At 46.8% G+C, this 16,841-nt stretch overlaps 1 protein-coding gene across 2 annotated transcripts; it reads right to left on the reverse strand.

The window, feature by feature from the left end:
* Positions 1–2,776: 2,776 nt before the first annotated feature.
* Positions 2,777–4,670, reverse strand: LOC108160387. Of its 2 annotated transcripts, none has more exons than XM_017294370.2 (4): positions 4,323–4,670; positions 3,336–4,258; positions 3,141–3,276; positions 2,777–3,086 (listed from the first exon to the last, which is right to left on the reverse strand). In XM_017294370.2, exons 1-4 carry the CDS (start codon positions 4,357–4,359, stop codon positions 2,983–2,985), a joined length of 1,200 nt encoding a protein of 399 aa, XP_017149859.2. In that variant the 5' UTR covers positions 4,360–4,670; the 3' UTR covers positions 2,777–2,982. The 2 variants fall into 2 exon arrangements, with proteins under 2 accessions (XP_017149859.2, XP_017149858.2); XM_017294369.2 differs by having other exon boundaries at positions 2,777–3,057; positions 4,323–4,664.
* Positions 4,671–16,841: the final 12,171 nt, after the last annotated feature.

A 16,841-nucleotide genomic window follows, 5' to 3' on the forward strand; every position in this document is an offset into this window, starting at 1 on the left:
TGGTGGAGCCACTCCTAAAAGAGATCTCGGTACAAGGGCAGAGGAATTGGCAGCAATGGCTGTAGCAGGAATTGGAGTAGGAATTGGAGCAGGAATTGGAGCAGGAATTGGCAAGACGTCGTCAGCAACCAGCGCACCCGCACTAGGAGCACTCACCGCGTCAGAAGTGACGGCCACAGAAACTACAGGGATGGGATTGATGCTGTTGGGGAGTTGGGTGCTCGAAGGAAGCACATTGCTCGGTGTAAAGAACTCCGGAGCCACCGTTGGCGGATTTACAGACAACGGCGTGGCATGACTACACGGAAATGCTTCCGATGGATGAAGGTGGGAGGCAGGCGTACCAATCGGATTAGGTTGCAAGAGATTGGTATCATTATGCGGAATTTTCCGTCTAGGCGATTCGCTCAAGAGTTTGAGCCCAAGAAACTGTGATTCAAGGGCAAGAAATTTCTCGGTGAGAGCCACAAATTGTTTCAGGACATCCAGAAACCCAGTTCGAGTCTGTCTCATAAATGTGCGCATTTCGGCCTCAATCTCCTGACAAACCAGACATGACCAAGACAGGCCCATGCGTTTCGGGATCAGATCATTCAGCCGGCCAAAATTTCCACCACCAGCACATTTTATGTGGGCAAAATTGTCGCACAGCCAGCAGCTAAGAAATGAATCACCAATGATAACACCACCGAATTCACATTTCTTTGCACTGCAAACAATTGCCATTATGGACAGTAGAAGAATCACTGTGCACGAGTAAAAGAAGAACGGAGTGAGATAGCAGGTAAAGTAGGAGAGCAGACAGCAGAGCGAGCCAGACAATCAGCTGCAGCGGCAATAATTCGATTAGTTAAGTATATTTAAAGTTTGTAAACATGCGTTGTGTTGAGGAGGAGTGTTCAAAGTGACCGCCACAATAATTATATATTGATCTCTAACAACACTGCGCATGTGCCCTGCTGCATATCGATGTTCTCATATCGATGCTCCCATATCGATATTTTTCTTTCGGCGTCTGTCTCTTGCGTATGTTACTCGGAAGCACATATAATTCTGTATACTAATCTTCTGCTGTCTTACAAATAAAATAACTTTAACAAAAGCCAATGTCCACTGTAGTCTGGCTTGAACAACAGCCTGGTCATACCCAACGCCGGCTCGTATCCACGACCACACGTCAAGCGGCACTCAAAGCTCCTTCGATTTCAATTAACTCTTCGCTTAATATTTTCCTGGCCAAATATTTAAGCAACCGATAAGTGTTATTTTCGCGTCTTCGGTTCCCTGATAATTACCATTTCTGGGCCGCTGACAGGCCATACAATTTTGTGCTGCAGAAGCTACCATCATTTGTCGCTGTAAATGCGACTTTTCGGATGGAAAGTGGATTTTTCGGGCGATTTTCGACTGTCGCTTACCGTGTGGCTTAGCAGGTAAAAACTTCGCGAGGGCTGTTCTCAAAGTTCACCTTACACCTTAAGCGTATTCAGGAGGAAACCTCTAGAAATTGGTAGATGTAGATTCTCTCTGCCCTTGTCCAGACGATCCCAAAAATACCTGTGGTCTTTCTCAAACTCTCAAATCAACTCTCTCTCTCCTTTAAAGCCTTTTGCTTTGACAGTGACCAAACTTCTTATCGTCGGTGCTCGAAAATTAAACATGTCAGCGCTTTAGGAGAGGCCTGATAAGCCTCGCATCCACTCTCGATTGAGGACAGTCCTGTTGCGTCTCGAGGTCTCCTGGACCTGTCTCGACTCAGGGGATCAGGGATTACGCAATCGGAGCCTCGCCGCGCCTTATATGGCATGTCCATTGATGTGGTCCATAAATTTGACTGCCTTTTTGATTATTTCTATAAAAATAAATACTCATAAGCAGTTCATAAGTCGCTGGGGCCTTTTGTTTCTGCTTCAAGCTGGCTTTCCGTTGCGGCCCATGTTAGGCCCCGAGTTTTTTTGAGTTGAGTTGAGTCGAGTCGAGTGTGCATGTGCCATAAATTAACGTCAATTGGTGGCAGGGCATATACAGATACAGATAGAGGCTCGGGAGCAGACACAGATACAGACACAGACGCAGATGCGGACGCAGTTGCAGTAGTGGAAAAGTGCAGCCAAGACAGGCCGGGCAGGCAGGCAGGGCCGCCAGTAAGCGGCGGCGCATGCGCCCATAAATCTCTTTTTTTTTTGGCTATGGAACGGCGGCGGCGGTCAGCAGAGTTAATGTATTTATTTCTGACAAGCCTACATTCGAGTGGAGAAGTACGTGTATGTGTACGTGTATGTGTGCATTCAAATTGTTAAATTAAAGTGAATATTGGCAACAGAAAACATAAAGCAGAGAAGCCACAGGCCAGGGGCCAATTTATCGGCATTGTTTCCACATCTCTGGCTCATTTTGATTGAATTCAAATCGCAATTGGCCAAAACAAAGGAATGCTTCGCAGCTCTCAGCCTGCCCGGTGGAATGTCACAGTCATTTCGGGTCTGGCTCTGAGCTCACTGGCTCTCAGCTGCAAGACGAACAAGTGGGCCCAGCTGTGTCGGGTACCCTGTAAAATGTTCATCAAATGAACGCTTAAGCGGTCCGGCCCCGTCCAAGTCCCCACTCACGCGCACAATACAACATTTAAACAAACAGAGGGATCCACCAACAGCAGAAAAGAAAAGGAAAGAAAAAACCCAGAGACCCAACCAACTGCAGCGTTAGCATAAGAGAACCCAATTTAAAATGTTGTTCTGGAGCCGAGGCTGTCGGTTCTGGTTTTTGTTCATCCGCAATTTTTCACATGCCTCGTCAGATACGTCATTGTCAAGTGCGCAAGCGGCGGGCCTAATGAAAGTAACGACTGGCAAAGGCAACAGCAGCGGCAGCGACAGCGGCTGGTTGCAGTCTTGGGTTCTTAGATCCCTCCATGGTATGCGCCGGACCTGGCGGAGACGCGCTCATGGCGGCCCATGAAGTAGATGACATCCTCCGATCTAACTAGGAACAGGAACGGGCTCGTGGCGCAATCGAATGTGTGGCTTGTGTTGAAGAAGTGCAATGGATTGACAGGCTCTGTTGGCGGGAAGGCAGGACGGGTTGAGCTAACATCATTATGGTAATCGCTGGACCAAAGGGCAGGCGATCGTGGCACGAACCTGCGAATGGGGACTGGGAATAGCCACCTTGAGCGTGGATACGCATGCTGATCCGCTGCACGAACCGTTTGATTCGAGTGGTTTGGTTGTTGAGCACGCCGTGGTACGGCAGCTTCGTGTCGAACAGCCAGCTCATCTAAGGGACGCGACCCAGGTTTCAAGCTTATTCCAGCTACAGGAGCTACAGCCACTCACCTCCTTCATTAAACGTTCCATGGTAACCTTGCCGGAAAACTGCAGGTTGGGCAGGCGCACAGAAACGAATGTGATGCTCAACTGCTTGGACAGATCCCGATAGTTGCGCTGATCCGGACCCAGCAGCAGCGCCTCCAGATTTTTCAGCGACATTCTGGGTCCAGGCATCAGCAGCAGCAGCGTGAGGAGACCACGGCTGCTCTCAGTTTCGAGCGGCAGCTCCAGGCCCATGCACGGAAAACGCTTCCGTCCCACCAGCAACCTTTCCGCGAAGCGGAATCGGCCTTGGGCAAAGCTGAACTTCCCAACTGAACGGAACTGCTCGTCCAGATAGGCATGGAACTTGATACCGTTGTAGAGCTGCAGGTCGGACACTGCGATCCCCGTCTCTCGCAGCACAGCATTGTGCCTGGACAGGACCTCAATGTTGAAATACTCCCACACAGTCTTGTGGAAGCTGCTGGCAATCTCGTCGCCGTCGTAGATGAAGAAGTTGCGGACCAATATGTCTGCGCCTAGCTCGGCGAAGTCCTTCGCAAAGAAGCTCAGTACGTTTCTGGGTGCAATGTAGCCGGTTATCAGTTCGACAGTCACTTGGCGAAAGCGGACCGGCAATGGGCCCGCTAGGAGCTCCGCAACTGAACTTTTCATAAAAAAGTTGCCGTCGATCAGACACAGGTCCTCGGCCAGCATACGCAGGTGGTCCTGGCAGGTGAAGTTGTAAAACGCGACCAGAAACTTTTGCAGCGAAGCCGGCGAGAAGAGCACCACAGGCTGCGCCGGTGATTCCGGTGGCACCGGTCGAAGCAGAGTAAGAAACAAATTATTCGCAAAGACATCCCGGGCTTGCGGACTGGGCTTGATGACGATGACCGCCCCGGCTCCACCGTAGAAGGCACTCAAGAGCAGGACAATGGTTATGTCTGAATAGGAGGTGATCGGAGGAATCAAGGCAGAGGCAAAGGTTATCAATTTGTGAAAACTCACCCAACTTCATGCTGAAACTATTTTGGCACCCTTTCATCTTGGAAAATTGATGTGAAATTACTTGAATGAAACATACATATGTATGTACGTCAGAATGAGTGATATAATGTATGCCAAGACAACAACAAACAATTTAAATCAGGTTGGCTGTGGCCATATGCTAACTGACTAACAGCAAAAACAGAGACAGCCCTATGGGAAAGGCATGCAGTTATGGCGAGAAAGATACATGTGTCATTTTGTTCTTCCAGTTGAGCTGGGTGTGAGTGTTGGAAAACGTAATTTGTCATAAACAGTGCCTCGGTTCTTCGACTGACAGCCGGTGGACGTCTGCAAACACTATTTTTCCTTGCTGCCTCTCACGGCTTTTATCATAAAACGATTACAAAGCTGTTGAGAAAACAAAGCCTAAATTAAAGCTTAGAAATGTATCCAAAAATCTACAATCTACAAAATAAAACAAACCTTCCAACACTTTATAAATTCGGATTATTTTATACATTTAAGTCGGTATACACAAAAGATACCAATTCATAAATACTATAATTTATCTGCTGGAACAGCTCAAAAATTTTCGAAATTTCTTTAATAACTTTGCTTATTTTAATACCCGAACAACGAAATCTGTGAAATTTTTGATGCATGTTAATGCCCCCGAGCAACGCTTCCAATGCTTATGCAACAACACATGCCACCAAAGAGGATTATCTATCCCACATGCGATACGCAAAAAAGTGTGGGGGAGAGTTGGAAAGCCGGGCAGGGAAAACTTTTTGGCTTTTGTGGAAAATTTCCGAATTTATATGCAAGTTCATAAACAAAGCACTAAAAAGGATTTAAGTTTGGCAAGCAACAATGGGCCACAATGATGCCATAAGCAATAAACAGCCAAGTTTCGGGGGAAGCCGGAAAATTGTTTTTGCCAAACAGGGGCAGCCTAATCGGTGGCACCAGTCCCTCTGCTGCCTCCGCAAGTCGCAAAGCTGCACACAAAACTATGCCGCACACACTCGACTCCATTCCACTCCACTCGACTCAAACTCAACTCGATTCGAGTTGGGGGGAAAGTTGGAAAGTGCCGGGGATTTGTTGCAGCCAAAAAGTTTCACTATCTGTGTGTGAAATTAATTGTTGGCTGCCTCCGACTCGACTCGACTCGGCTCGACTCGAATCTCTTCTCTGCAGCCATTTTTAAGCCAAAACAAAGCTATCACTTACACGCCGGGCAGGGATTAGTCCAAGGATCCATGGAGACGAGGACGAGCCAGCCGAAATTCAATTAGGCGCCATGACGCGCTACATTCGCAGGGGCAGGATGGTGGAGCGAGGAAGCTTGCTGTGGCAATAAAACACAATGCAGATAATTTGGCGCTTTTTCAATTCTTTCTTGGAAGCCAAAGGCGCTGTAATTTGCCACATAAGTCACAGAGTCAACAAAAGTCGCTGGAACGGAGAAGGAGCAGGCAGAAGACGACCAGGTCCAAGCCAAACTCGAATTCCAAGTCCAAGTCCAGACGGCCAAATCTAACAACTCAATCCTTTCTCTTTTCGCCAGCCAAGACCACATCAGACACTGACCCTGACCTCTTTGCTCTCTGTCCCCTCCCGCGTGCCATTCGTACCGCATGAAGGGGGATAGAGGCGTGGCTGCTGCATGTTCCACACCCCAGTGGAAGACCCAGAACACGCAAGGCACTCCGATCTACTCTCCACTTCACTTTCAGCTGCTAGTCGTCGCATTCGACTAACAAGATTAAAGTTGAAATTGATAATTGCTTCTTAGTCTAATTACGATATGTTGTTACTGTTGCTGATCACCGTGATCATCAAGAAGCAGCCACGGACGCATGGAGCGGGAGATCGAGAGCTCCATTCTTCACCCTCCTCTGGGGGGCCGGGACCTAATCGACCATCTTGTTCTGGCTGCTCTGGCTACTAGCTGTTGGTTGTTGGTTGTGGCTGCTGTTGTTACCCGTTCATTTTCGTACTTTAATTAGAAACAACTATACGGAGTACAAGACTCCGTGGAGGCAATTACCCACGCCGACAAGTCGCGGTGCAAGAAGCTCACATCTGTGGCAGTTTGCTTTATTAAAACATTCTAATCATTTCTGCAGATTTACATGGAGATAAGGAATTTCGATTGTTGGAATGCCCTGCTCATAGAGGGATGGGCGGCGTATCAAGAAGGGAGCCTGAGTATGGCATCTGTCGAGCAAAGTGAAAGGCGGGAGAGTCGCTAAGGTAATCCAGGAATAAAGGAAATATCCAGAGATATAGGAACATTTTGTCAAGCGATTCAGAGAAGCCTCCTGCCCTGTAAATCTCTGAATTGTGTGCCGCCACATTTCTCAAATGTCAAACGGGGCTTTCTGCACTTTTCACATTCAAGTTATGAGTCTCTGCCACCGAACCGAACCCTAATCGAGCCCATACAACGGTAATTGCACTCGCAGATAAATATCACTGTTAGAAGCCCACACGACGACGGACTCTGTGGCTGCCTCTGTACTCGGAATCGGCCTGGGACTCGGTCTCGGAGTCTGTGGCAACATTGAAGTTGTTTGCTTAGTTGCAAGAGGAGAACACACATACAAACGAGGGGGAACGTTGTGAGTTGCTGCGTACACCGCAACTCTACATTTATACCCGATACTTAGTCAGTATGGCTCTCCTCCGGCAGACGCCGCTAATATTAAACTACACGACAAAGAGTGCGTGCGAGAGAGACAGAAAATCAGTCTGAGCGTGACGTCGGGCGCTGCGTAGCCAGTGCAAATTGATTTGTTCCTTTTAGCTATAAAAATGATCTGATCTGATCCACATTCAGCAATCTGATAGATATGGTCGTTATCTATGATTCTGCGTTTTTAGTTTTCTCGAATCTGCAATATTGTGGATGCAACAGATTTTCGTCCTTTGTCTGGGAGAAAAGGGGTGGGGCGAAATTTTGAGATATACGTTTTATAGTGAGATTTAACAGGAGTGCGGATACCAAATTTGGTAACTCTAGCCTTAATAGTCTCTGAGATTCGTGAATATCCCCAGATTTTCGTCCTTTGCGGGGGCGGAAGGGGTTGTGGCGAAATTTTGAAACAAACTCGTCTCGGTCCGATATGTTAGGAGTGTGGATACCAAATTTGGTTGCTCTAGCTTTTATAGTCTCTGAGATCTAGGCGCTAATGTTTTACTCTACGTGTGTGTTAGAGAGAGACAGGGCGAGAAAAAATGAAATTGTTTTCTTGATGCTGGCTATAATATTAATACGATCCAATTCAGATTCTGCAAATATGTTAATTCTCTACGATTCTGCGTTTTTGGTTTTCTCATATCTTTAAAATTGTGGATGCCACAGATTTTCGTCCTTTGTGTGGCGGAAGTGGGTGGGGCGAAATTTTGAAATATTTTTGTAGCAGTGACATATCACAGAAGTCTGGATCCAAAACATCGTTGCTCTAGCTCTTATAGTCTTTGAGCACTAGGCGCTAATAGGGACGGACAGACGGACAGACGGACGGACGGACGGACGGACAGACGGACAGACAGACAGGGCTCAATCGACTCGGCTATTGATGCTGATCAAGAATATATATACTTTATGGGGTCGAAAATGATTCCTTCTGGACGTTACACACATCCATTTTCACCACAAATCTAATATACCCCAATACTTATTTTGAGTATCGGGTATAAAAAGTGGTCAGTGGTCGAATGGAAATGGTTAAACGAGTCCCAGATAGACTGGTCGCCAAGTCTCTCTCTCTCTCTGTCTCTGTCTCTCTCACTCTCACTCTATCTTCCCTGCCTCTGTCTAGCTGTGTTGGCGAAAGCCAGAGCAGAGGAGGAAACAGCCAAGGCAAAGATGCTTTATTAATTTTAACCGTTTGCTGCGTGCCAGGCAGCCTTCTCCGCTGCTCCCATCCCAACCCATCCCATCACTACCCATCGATGGGGAAGGAGGACTTCGTTGCCAGGGGTACCGTACCGAGAACCGACTGTTGTCTCGAGACAAGTTTATTTGGCTCAGTGCCGTGTTGACGTTTAATAAATTTACGAATTGTGGCCGTGCGTGGCATGTGGCCAAGACATTGGCATTGGCATTGGCATTGGCCATGGGATGGCGATTGGCATTGGGATTGGGATTGGACGACTGGACGATGGGAGGATGGGAATGCCGCATTGGCAGTTAGACAAAGTACGTGCTCCGTGCAACTGCAACAGCCACTGAGACAGCAGCCCCAGTACCAGCCGCAGCTCCCCGGCAGCTCTTGTGACTTACAGTGGCTTCATCAATCTTGGCCAGAGACCCAGCACCAGGGCTCGCCGGGCATCCAGTTGCTGGCGTTTTTAATGTGGCACATCAATCCCGGCATTAAGAGCAACAGCGAAATCCAAATCCTGCCGTCCGGTTAGAACTTTTAATTTCTCTTAAATAGAGACACACTCAACACACTCAAGTGACAGAAAGAAAGGGGGCGGCGGAGGAGCAGCATTCTGCTGTAATTAAAATCTTGAGTTCACTAAAAAAGGCGACGTCGTTTCGCTTTTAAGAACCCTTCGAGTGCTTCCAATGCTGAAGCTGTAAGAGAGGAGCTGCAACAATCAAAAGATAAACTGCCGCCGCCAGTGGAGTCGCAGTGGCAGAGGTAGTGACGGTGGTGGTGGTGGTGGTGGTGGTGGTGGAGGTGGTGGTGGCAGGGACTCCAAGCACCAAGCAACGTGCAATGAGCACCGAACACTGAGCTCTGAGGCCAGCTATGGAGCGCCACTGCTCCGTCCTGTTCCGTTCCTCCTGCTGTTGCATTCATTGAAGTCAATTTAGACTGCAATTAAACGAGGGGGAACGTTGTGAGTTGCAGCGGACACCGCAACTCTACAGTCGCCACTGCTCCGTCCTGTTCCGTTCCTCCTGCTGTTGCATTCATTGAAGTTCATTTAGACTGCAATTAAACGAGGGGGAACGTTGTAAGTTGCAGCAGACACCGCAACTCTACAGTTATACCCGATACTAAGTCAGTATGGCTCTCCTCCGGCAGACGCCGCTAATATTAAACGACACGACAAAGAGTGCGTGCGAGAGAGACAGAAAATCAGTCTGAGCGTCACGTCGGGCGCTGCGTAGCCACTGCAAATTGTTTTGTTCCTATTAGCTATAAAAATGATCTGATCTGTTCCACATTCAGCAATCTTAAAGATATGGTCATTATCTATGATTCTGCGTTTTTAGTTTTCTCGAATGTGCAATATTGTGGATGCAACAGATTTTCGTCCTTTGTGTAGGCGGAAGGGGGTGGGGCGAAATTTTGAGATACACGTTTTATAGTAAGATCTAACAGGAGTGCGGATACCAAATTTGGTTACTCTAGCCTTAATAGTATATGAGATTCGTGAATATCCCCAGATTTTCATCCTTTGCGGGGGCGGAAGGGGGTGTGGCAAAATTTTGAAACAAACTCGTCTCGGTCCGATATATTAGGAGTGTGAATACCAAATTTGGTTGCTCTAGCTTTTATAGTCTCTGAGATCTAGGCGCTAATGTTTTACTCTACGTGTGTGTTAGAGAGAGACAGGGCGAGAAAAAATGAAATTGATTTCTTGATGCTGGCTATAATAATAATACGATCTTATTTAAATTCTGCAGTCTAAAAGATATGGTCATTCTCTACGATTCTGCGTCTTTGCTTTTCTCGTATCTTTAAAATTGTGGATGCCACAGATTTTCGTCCTTTGTGTGGCGGAAGTGGGTGGGGCGAAATTTTGAAATATTTTTGTAGCAGTGACATATCACAGAAGTCTGGATCCAAAACATCGTTGCTCTAGCTCTTATAGTCTTTGAGCACTAGGCGCTAATAGGGACGGACAGACGGACAGACGGACGGACGGACGGACGGACAGACGGACAGACAGACAGGGCTCAATCGACTCGGCTATTGATGCTGATCAAGAATATATATACTTTATGGGGTCGAAAATGATTCCTTCTGGACGTTACACACATCCATTTTCACCACAAATCTAATATACCCCAATACTCATTTTGAGTATCGGGTATAAAAAGTGGTCAGTGGTCGAATGGAAATGGTTAAACGAGTCCCAGATAGACTGGTCGCCAAGTCTCTCTCTCTCTCTGTCTCTGTCTCTCTCACTCTCACTCTATCTGCCCTGCCTCTGTCTAGCTGTGTTGGCGAAAGCCAGAGCAGAGGAGGAAACAGCCAAGGCAAAGATGCTTTATTAATTTTAACCGTTTGCTGCGTGCCAGGCAGCCTTCTCCGCTGCTCCCATCCCAACCCATCCCATCACTACCCATCGATGGGGAAGGAGGACTTCGTTGCCAGGGGTACCGTACCGAGAACCGACTGTTGTCTTGAGACAAGTTTATTTGGCTCAGTGCCGTGTTGACGTTTAATAAATTTACGAATTGTGGCCGTGCGTGGCATGTGGCCAAGACATTGGCATTGGCATTGGCATTGGCCATGGGATGGCGATTGGCATTGGGATTGGGATTGGACGACTGGACGATGGGAGGATGGGAATGCCGCATTGGCAGTTAGACAAAGTACGTGCTCCTTGCAACTGCAACAGCCACTGAGACAGCAGCCCCAGTACCAGCCGCAGCTCCCCGGCAGCTCTTGTGGCTTACAGTGGCTTCATCAATCTTGGCCAGAGACCCAGCACCAGGGCTCGCCGGGCATCCAGTTGCTGGCGTTTTTAATGTGGCACATCAATCCCGGCATTAAGAGCAACAGCGAAATCCAAATCCTGCCGTCCGGTTAGAACTTTTAATTTCTCTTAAATAGAGACACACTCAACACACTCAAGTGACAGAAAGAAAGGGGGCGGCGGAGGAGCAGCATTCTGCTGTAATTAAAATCTTGAGTTCACTAAAAAAGGCGACGTCGTTTCGCTTTTAAGAACCCTTCGAGTGCTTCCAATGCTGAAGCTGTAAGAGAGGAGCTGCAACAATCAAAAGATAAACTGCCGCCGCCAGTGGAGTCGCAGTGGCAGAGGTAGTGACGGTGGTGGTGGTGGTGGTGGTGGTGGTGGAGGTGGTGGTGGCAGGGACTCCAAGCACCAAGCAACGTGCAATGAGCACCGAGCACTGAGCTCTGAGGCCAGCTATGGAGCGCCACTGCTCCGTCCTGTTCCGTTCCTCCTGCTGTTGCATTCATTGAAGTCCATTTAGACTGCAATTAAACGAGGGGGAACGTTGTGAGTTGCAGCGGACACCGCAACTCTACAGTCGCCACTGCTCCGTCCTGTTCCGTTCCTCCTGCTGTTGCATTCATTGAAGTTCATTTAGACTGCAATTAAACGAAGGGGAACGTTGTAAGTTGCAGCAGACACCGCAACTCTACAGTTATACCCGATACTAAGTCAGTATGGCTCTCCTCCGGCAGACGCCGCTAATATTAAACGACACGACAAAGAGTGCGTGCGAGAGAGACAGAAAATCAGTCTGAGCGTCACGTCGGGCGCTGCGTAGCCACTGCAAATTGTTTTGTTCCTATTAGCTATAAAAATTATCTGATCTGATCCACATTCAGCAATCTTAAAGATATGGTCATTATCTATGATTCTGCGTTTTTAGTTTTCTCGAATGTGCAATATTGTGGATGCAACAGATTTTCGTCCTTTGTGTAGGCGGAAGGGGGTGGGGCGAAATTTTGAGATACACGTTTTATAGTAAGATCTAACAGGAGTGCGGATACCAAATTTGGTTACTCTAGCCTTAATAGTATCTGAGATTCGTGGATATCCCCAGATTTTCATCCTTTGCGGGGGCGGAAGGGGGTGTGGCAAAATTTTGAAACAAACTCGTCTCGGTCCGATATATTAGGAGTGTGAATACCAAATTTGGTTGCTCTAGCTTTTATAGTCTCTGAGATCTAGGCGCTAATGTTTTACTCTACGTGTGTGTTAGAGAGAGACAGGGCGAGAAAAAATGAAATTGATTTCTTGATGCTGGCTATAATAATAATACGATCTTATTTAAATTCTGCAGTCTAAAAGATATGGTCATTCTCTACGATTCTGCGTTTTTGCTTTTCTCGTATCTTTAAAATTGTGGATGCCACAGATTTTCGTCCTTTGTGGGGCGGAAGTGGGTGGGGCGAAATTTTGAAATATTTTTGTAGCTGTGACATATCACAGAAGTCTGGATCCAAAACATCGTTGCTCTAGCTCTTATAGTCTTTGAGCACTAGGCGCTAATAGGGACGGACAGACGGACAGACGGACGGACGGACGGACGGACAGACAGACAGGGCTCAATCGACTCGGCTATTGATGCTGATTAAGAATATATATACTTTATGGGGTCGGAAACGATTCCTTCTGGACGTTACACACATCCACTTTTACCACAAATCTAATATACCCCAATACTCATTTTGATTATCGGGTATAAAAATTCACAACTTATACGCGGGTTGCAGATAAAGGTACGGCAAAAGGCTTCAAGTTCACTTAGCTTTGGCATAAATGTGAGGCTTCCAGCTAAGGAATGCTCCAGCCGAACCCAGCTATCTATCTCTGCGTCCATGTAAATGCCCCTCTACCAGTATCACCAGTGAGTATCTGAATGCGTCTCGGGCTTTGTGTGTGTGCATTGGGTGTACTAAGTATCTTGGCAACCTGTTCCTGAACTTCAGATACTTCGTCTGTCAGTGCGGCTAAGAAAAAAAAGTGCATTAAGTAAATAAGAAAAACATGTTTAAGAAAAATTGTGCGAATGCTTTAAATAATTAAGTAGGTGGACAGACAGAGACCGAGAAAGAGACGGAGACAGAACGAAACAGAGGCACTCGTGGAAAGTACAGACAATGTCATGAGCTAAGCGTTGACATAGCTCTGGGTTTAAGGCATACGATACGTAATTCCTGCTAATGAGAAGTCCACGAAAGAAGTTCACTCGCAGAGAGAATCTTGCATAAGTAAGTAATGTTAATGAGAAGCGAATAGCTCGAATTAGAATGTATAGGAGAAGAAGTAGATTGTTTTGAGGGAATGCCAAATGAGTAGATAGTCTTAAGGAACTAACCTTGGTCTCCTATCTATAAAGTAAGCACCACCGATATTTAGATCAAATATACTTTTATTTGATTTCCTGTTTCTGCTTGAGTTTTCTTCTCAGTCCCATTCTCTCCCATTGTTCTTCTCTGAGAAGCGCATCGGGAATTCGACGTGAACTTCCCACACATTTAGCATAACACATGCGGCTCAATCGATCACTGACTGACGATCTGTATCTGTTCCATCTGGCTGGCCCCTGACGCCTCTCCCCCGCCGAACACTCAACACGTTCTGCGGTTCACAGCGGACTCGGACTCGAAGAAGACAAATGGCAGAAGCTTCTGTGGCTGACAAGAATCTTTGAGGCAGCTCGGCACATCCTGTCCCAGGCCCCGCTTGGGCCAGTTCGCAGCCAGTTCTTAGCTCTCAGCTCTCAGTTCAATCCTTTCGCCTCTCTCCAGTCTCTACTCTCCACTCAATTTCCAATAAACCAAAAATTGTGCAAAGAGAAAAGTATTTTTATTTAACAGCTTATGGGGGGAAAAGTTTCTGGCTTCATAAGGTCGTTTGTCGCACATGTTTACTTGCACTTGCAGTGGCCATAAATTAGATTGAAAACGGAATCAGAACCGTGTGCGGTCCCTGTCCCTGGCCCTGTCCTGGCCCTGGCTCTGGACCTCTATCGAAACCGACAACAAATCAATTTTTTTGCCATTGCAGCAGAAAATGCCACCCCTCACATGTTTTGGGCGGCATAGTCTTTCATAGTTTTCAATTTTCCCATCATTGACGAACAGGCAAAAAGCGAGCTCGATTCGGCATCCCAACCCGAACAGCTGGACATGGACGAGGTCGAGGACGAGGACGAGGACACGGACATGTGCATGGACACAATCTGTGCGGCATTTCTGTGGGGTTTACGATGGGGGCCTGAGGAGACGGTTGTAACTGTTTAGATGGCCAGTAAAAATGCCATTTCCGCTTGTTGCCGTAAAAACTTTTGCCGAAAGTATTCCGCTCGTAAAATTGCGCCTGACACATGCGAACAAAGTGTGAGAGGAGGGTCGACAGCTAGGACTGAGAGTACATCCCAGCTTCGAACTCCGGCAATCGTTATTACTGTTTAATAGAAGACGGCTTTTATGACGGGTTGGATGGGAGCATTTGCCCTGAACGTTTTTCACACATTCATTAATTTACTGTACCGGCGGGGGAGGGCACTGAACTGAATGGAGCTGGGAACTGGGAGCTGGGAACTGGGAGCTGGGAACTGGGAACTGGGAGCTGGGCTGGAAATAAAAGCCATCGGCCATCGCAATTAAAGTCGCCAATCTGCAGGGGCAATTTCAATTTCAAATTCGTCAGACTGTCGCAAATTCCACCCTCTCTAGTCACCCCATAATGGAATAAGGTACAGGGCTATCCAGAGGAGGGCCAAAGGAGAACGAAAGAAAAAATCATTCAAGTCCATTGGGGTAAGGGCACCTTTAGCTTCGGCTTGAGGGTAAGTCCGCCCGGCAGGCTTCACCTTCATCAGCCAGCGCCTGTGCCGCTAAGTATGTTCGTCTTCTATTCATAGCCGGCGCCCTGCTCCAAGGATATATCCACACGTAATTGGGCAACGGTGCGTAACGCATGCACATTTATAAGAATTGCATATAACTTTAAGCAAAGTTGTCAAGCGTCTCCCTCACACCAGTGCTCCGCAGTCCGCGGAACTGTGCCCTGGCCACAAGATATCCTGGGTCCTGGGCTCGGGCCCCTTCCGCTCTTCAGGTTGGCCGTGGGCGGTTTTCTGGGGGCTGGGGCAGCCGCAAGGACGACACTTGCCGAGGACACTAGCCATCGTAAATGGCCAAGTCTCTGAGGTGGCATAAATGTCGTCCTTCAGGCTCTGTCCTTCTTTCACTCTCGCTTCTGCTTCTCCCCCACTGACTGGCACTTTCCCTGGCTGGTCTCGGTCTCAGTTTCGGTATCGGGGCCTAAGTGGCTGCATTACGAGTATTGCCGGCTCTTTACTAACACTAAAACTGATTGATTTTAATTTCCATTTATTTACATTCATTGCGATCTTTTTATTGATGGATTTCCCATTGATAGCCAATTTAATTGATGCCAAGGCTAATTTTGACGAAGGAAATGAAATGGAAATTTATGGGGAAGCTGGAGCTACACGAAAGACGCCTTTTTAGGGTTTGAGTTGGATGTTGGATATTATGGGAGGTGCTTTCAAATTATAAAATATTTGTATATCCTGATAATTACTTGTCAGTTCGGGTGGATTTTTTTTGCACTGTGATGCAGTATCCCACAGAACAGTAATGCAGCCTTCTTTGGGGTAATTATTCTGCAAGATTACGGTTTACAGGTAACACATACTTAAAGACTTGTACATATTTGTTAAAATTTTAACAAAAATGTACAAGTTGAGTTTCATGATATCTAATGGAAGATTAGTAACATATTTACAGAGGCTGTGAACATTTTTCATTTTTATACCCGATACTCAAAATGAGTATTGGGGTATATTAGATTTGTGGTGAAAATGGATAACGTCCAGAAGGAATCGTTTCCGACCCCATAAAGTATATATATTCTTGATCAGCATCAATAGCCGAGTCGATTGAGCCCTGTCTGTCTGTCCGTCCGTCCGTCTGTCCGTCCCTATTAGCGCCTAGTGTTCAAAGACTATAAGAGCTAGAGCAACGATGTTTTGGATCCAGACTTCTGTAATATGTCACTGCTACAAAAATATTTCAAAATTTCGCCCCACCCACTTCCGCCACACAAAGGACGAAAATCTGTGGCATCCACAATTTTAAAGATATGAGAAAAGCAAAAACGCAGAATCGTAGAGAATGACCATATCTTTTAGACTGCAGAATCTGAATTGGATCGTATTATTATTATAGCTAGCATCAAGAAAACGATTTCATTTTTTCTCGCCCTGTCGCTCTCTAACACACACGTAGCATAGGTGGCTTTGCTTAGAGTAAGACATTAGCGCCTAGATCTCAGAGACTATAAAAGCTAGAGCAACCAAATTTGATATCCACACTCCTAACGTATCGGACCGAGACGAGCTTGTTTCAAAATTTCGCCACAACCCCTTCCGCCCCCGCAAAGGACGAAAATCTGGGGATATTCACAAATCTCAGAGACTATTTAGGCTAGAGTAACCAAATTTGGTATCCGCACTCCTGTTAGATCTCACTGTAAAACGTATATCTCAAAATTTCGCCCCACCCCCTTCCGCCCACACAAAGGACGAAAATCTGTTCCATCCACAATATTGCAGATTCGAGAAAACTAAAAACGCAGAATCATAGATAACGACCATATCTATCAGATTGCTGAATGTGGATCAGATGAGATAATTTTATAGCCAAAAGGAACAAATCAATTTGCAGTGGCTACGCAGCGCCCGACGTCACGCTCAGACTGATTTTCTGTCTCTCTCGCACGCACTCTTTGTCGTGTCGTTTAATATTAGCTGCGTCTGCCGGA

This window comes from Drosophila miranda, assembly GCF_003369915.1.
Source record: "Drosophila miranda strain MSH22 chromosome Y unlocalized genomic scaffold, D.miranda_PacBio2.1 Contig_Y1_pilon, whole genome shotgun sequence".
Lineage (NCBI taxonomy): Eukaryota > Metazoa > Arthropoda > Insecta > Diptera > Drosophilidae > Drosophila > Drosophila miranda.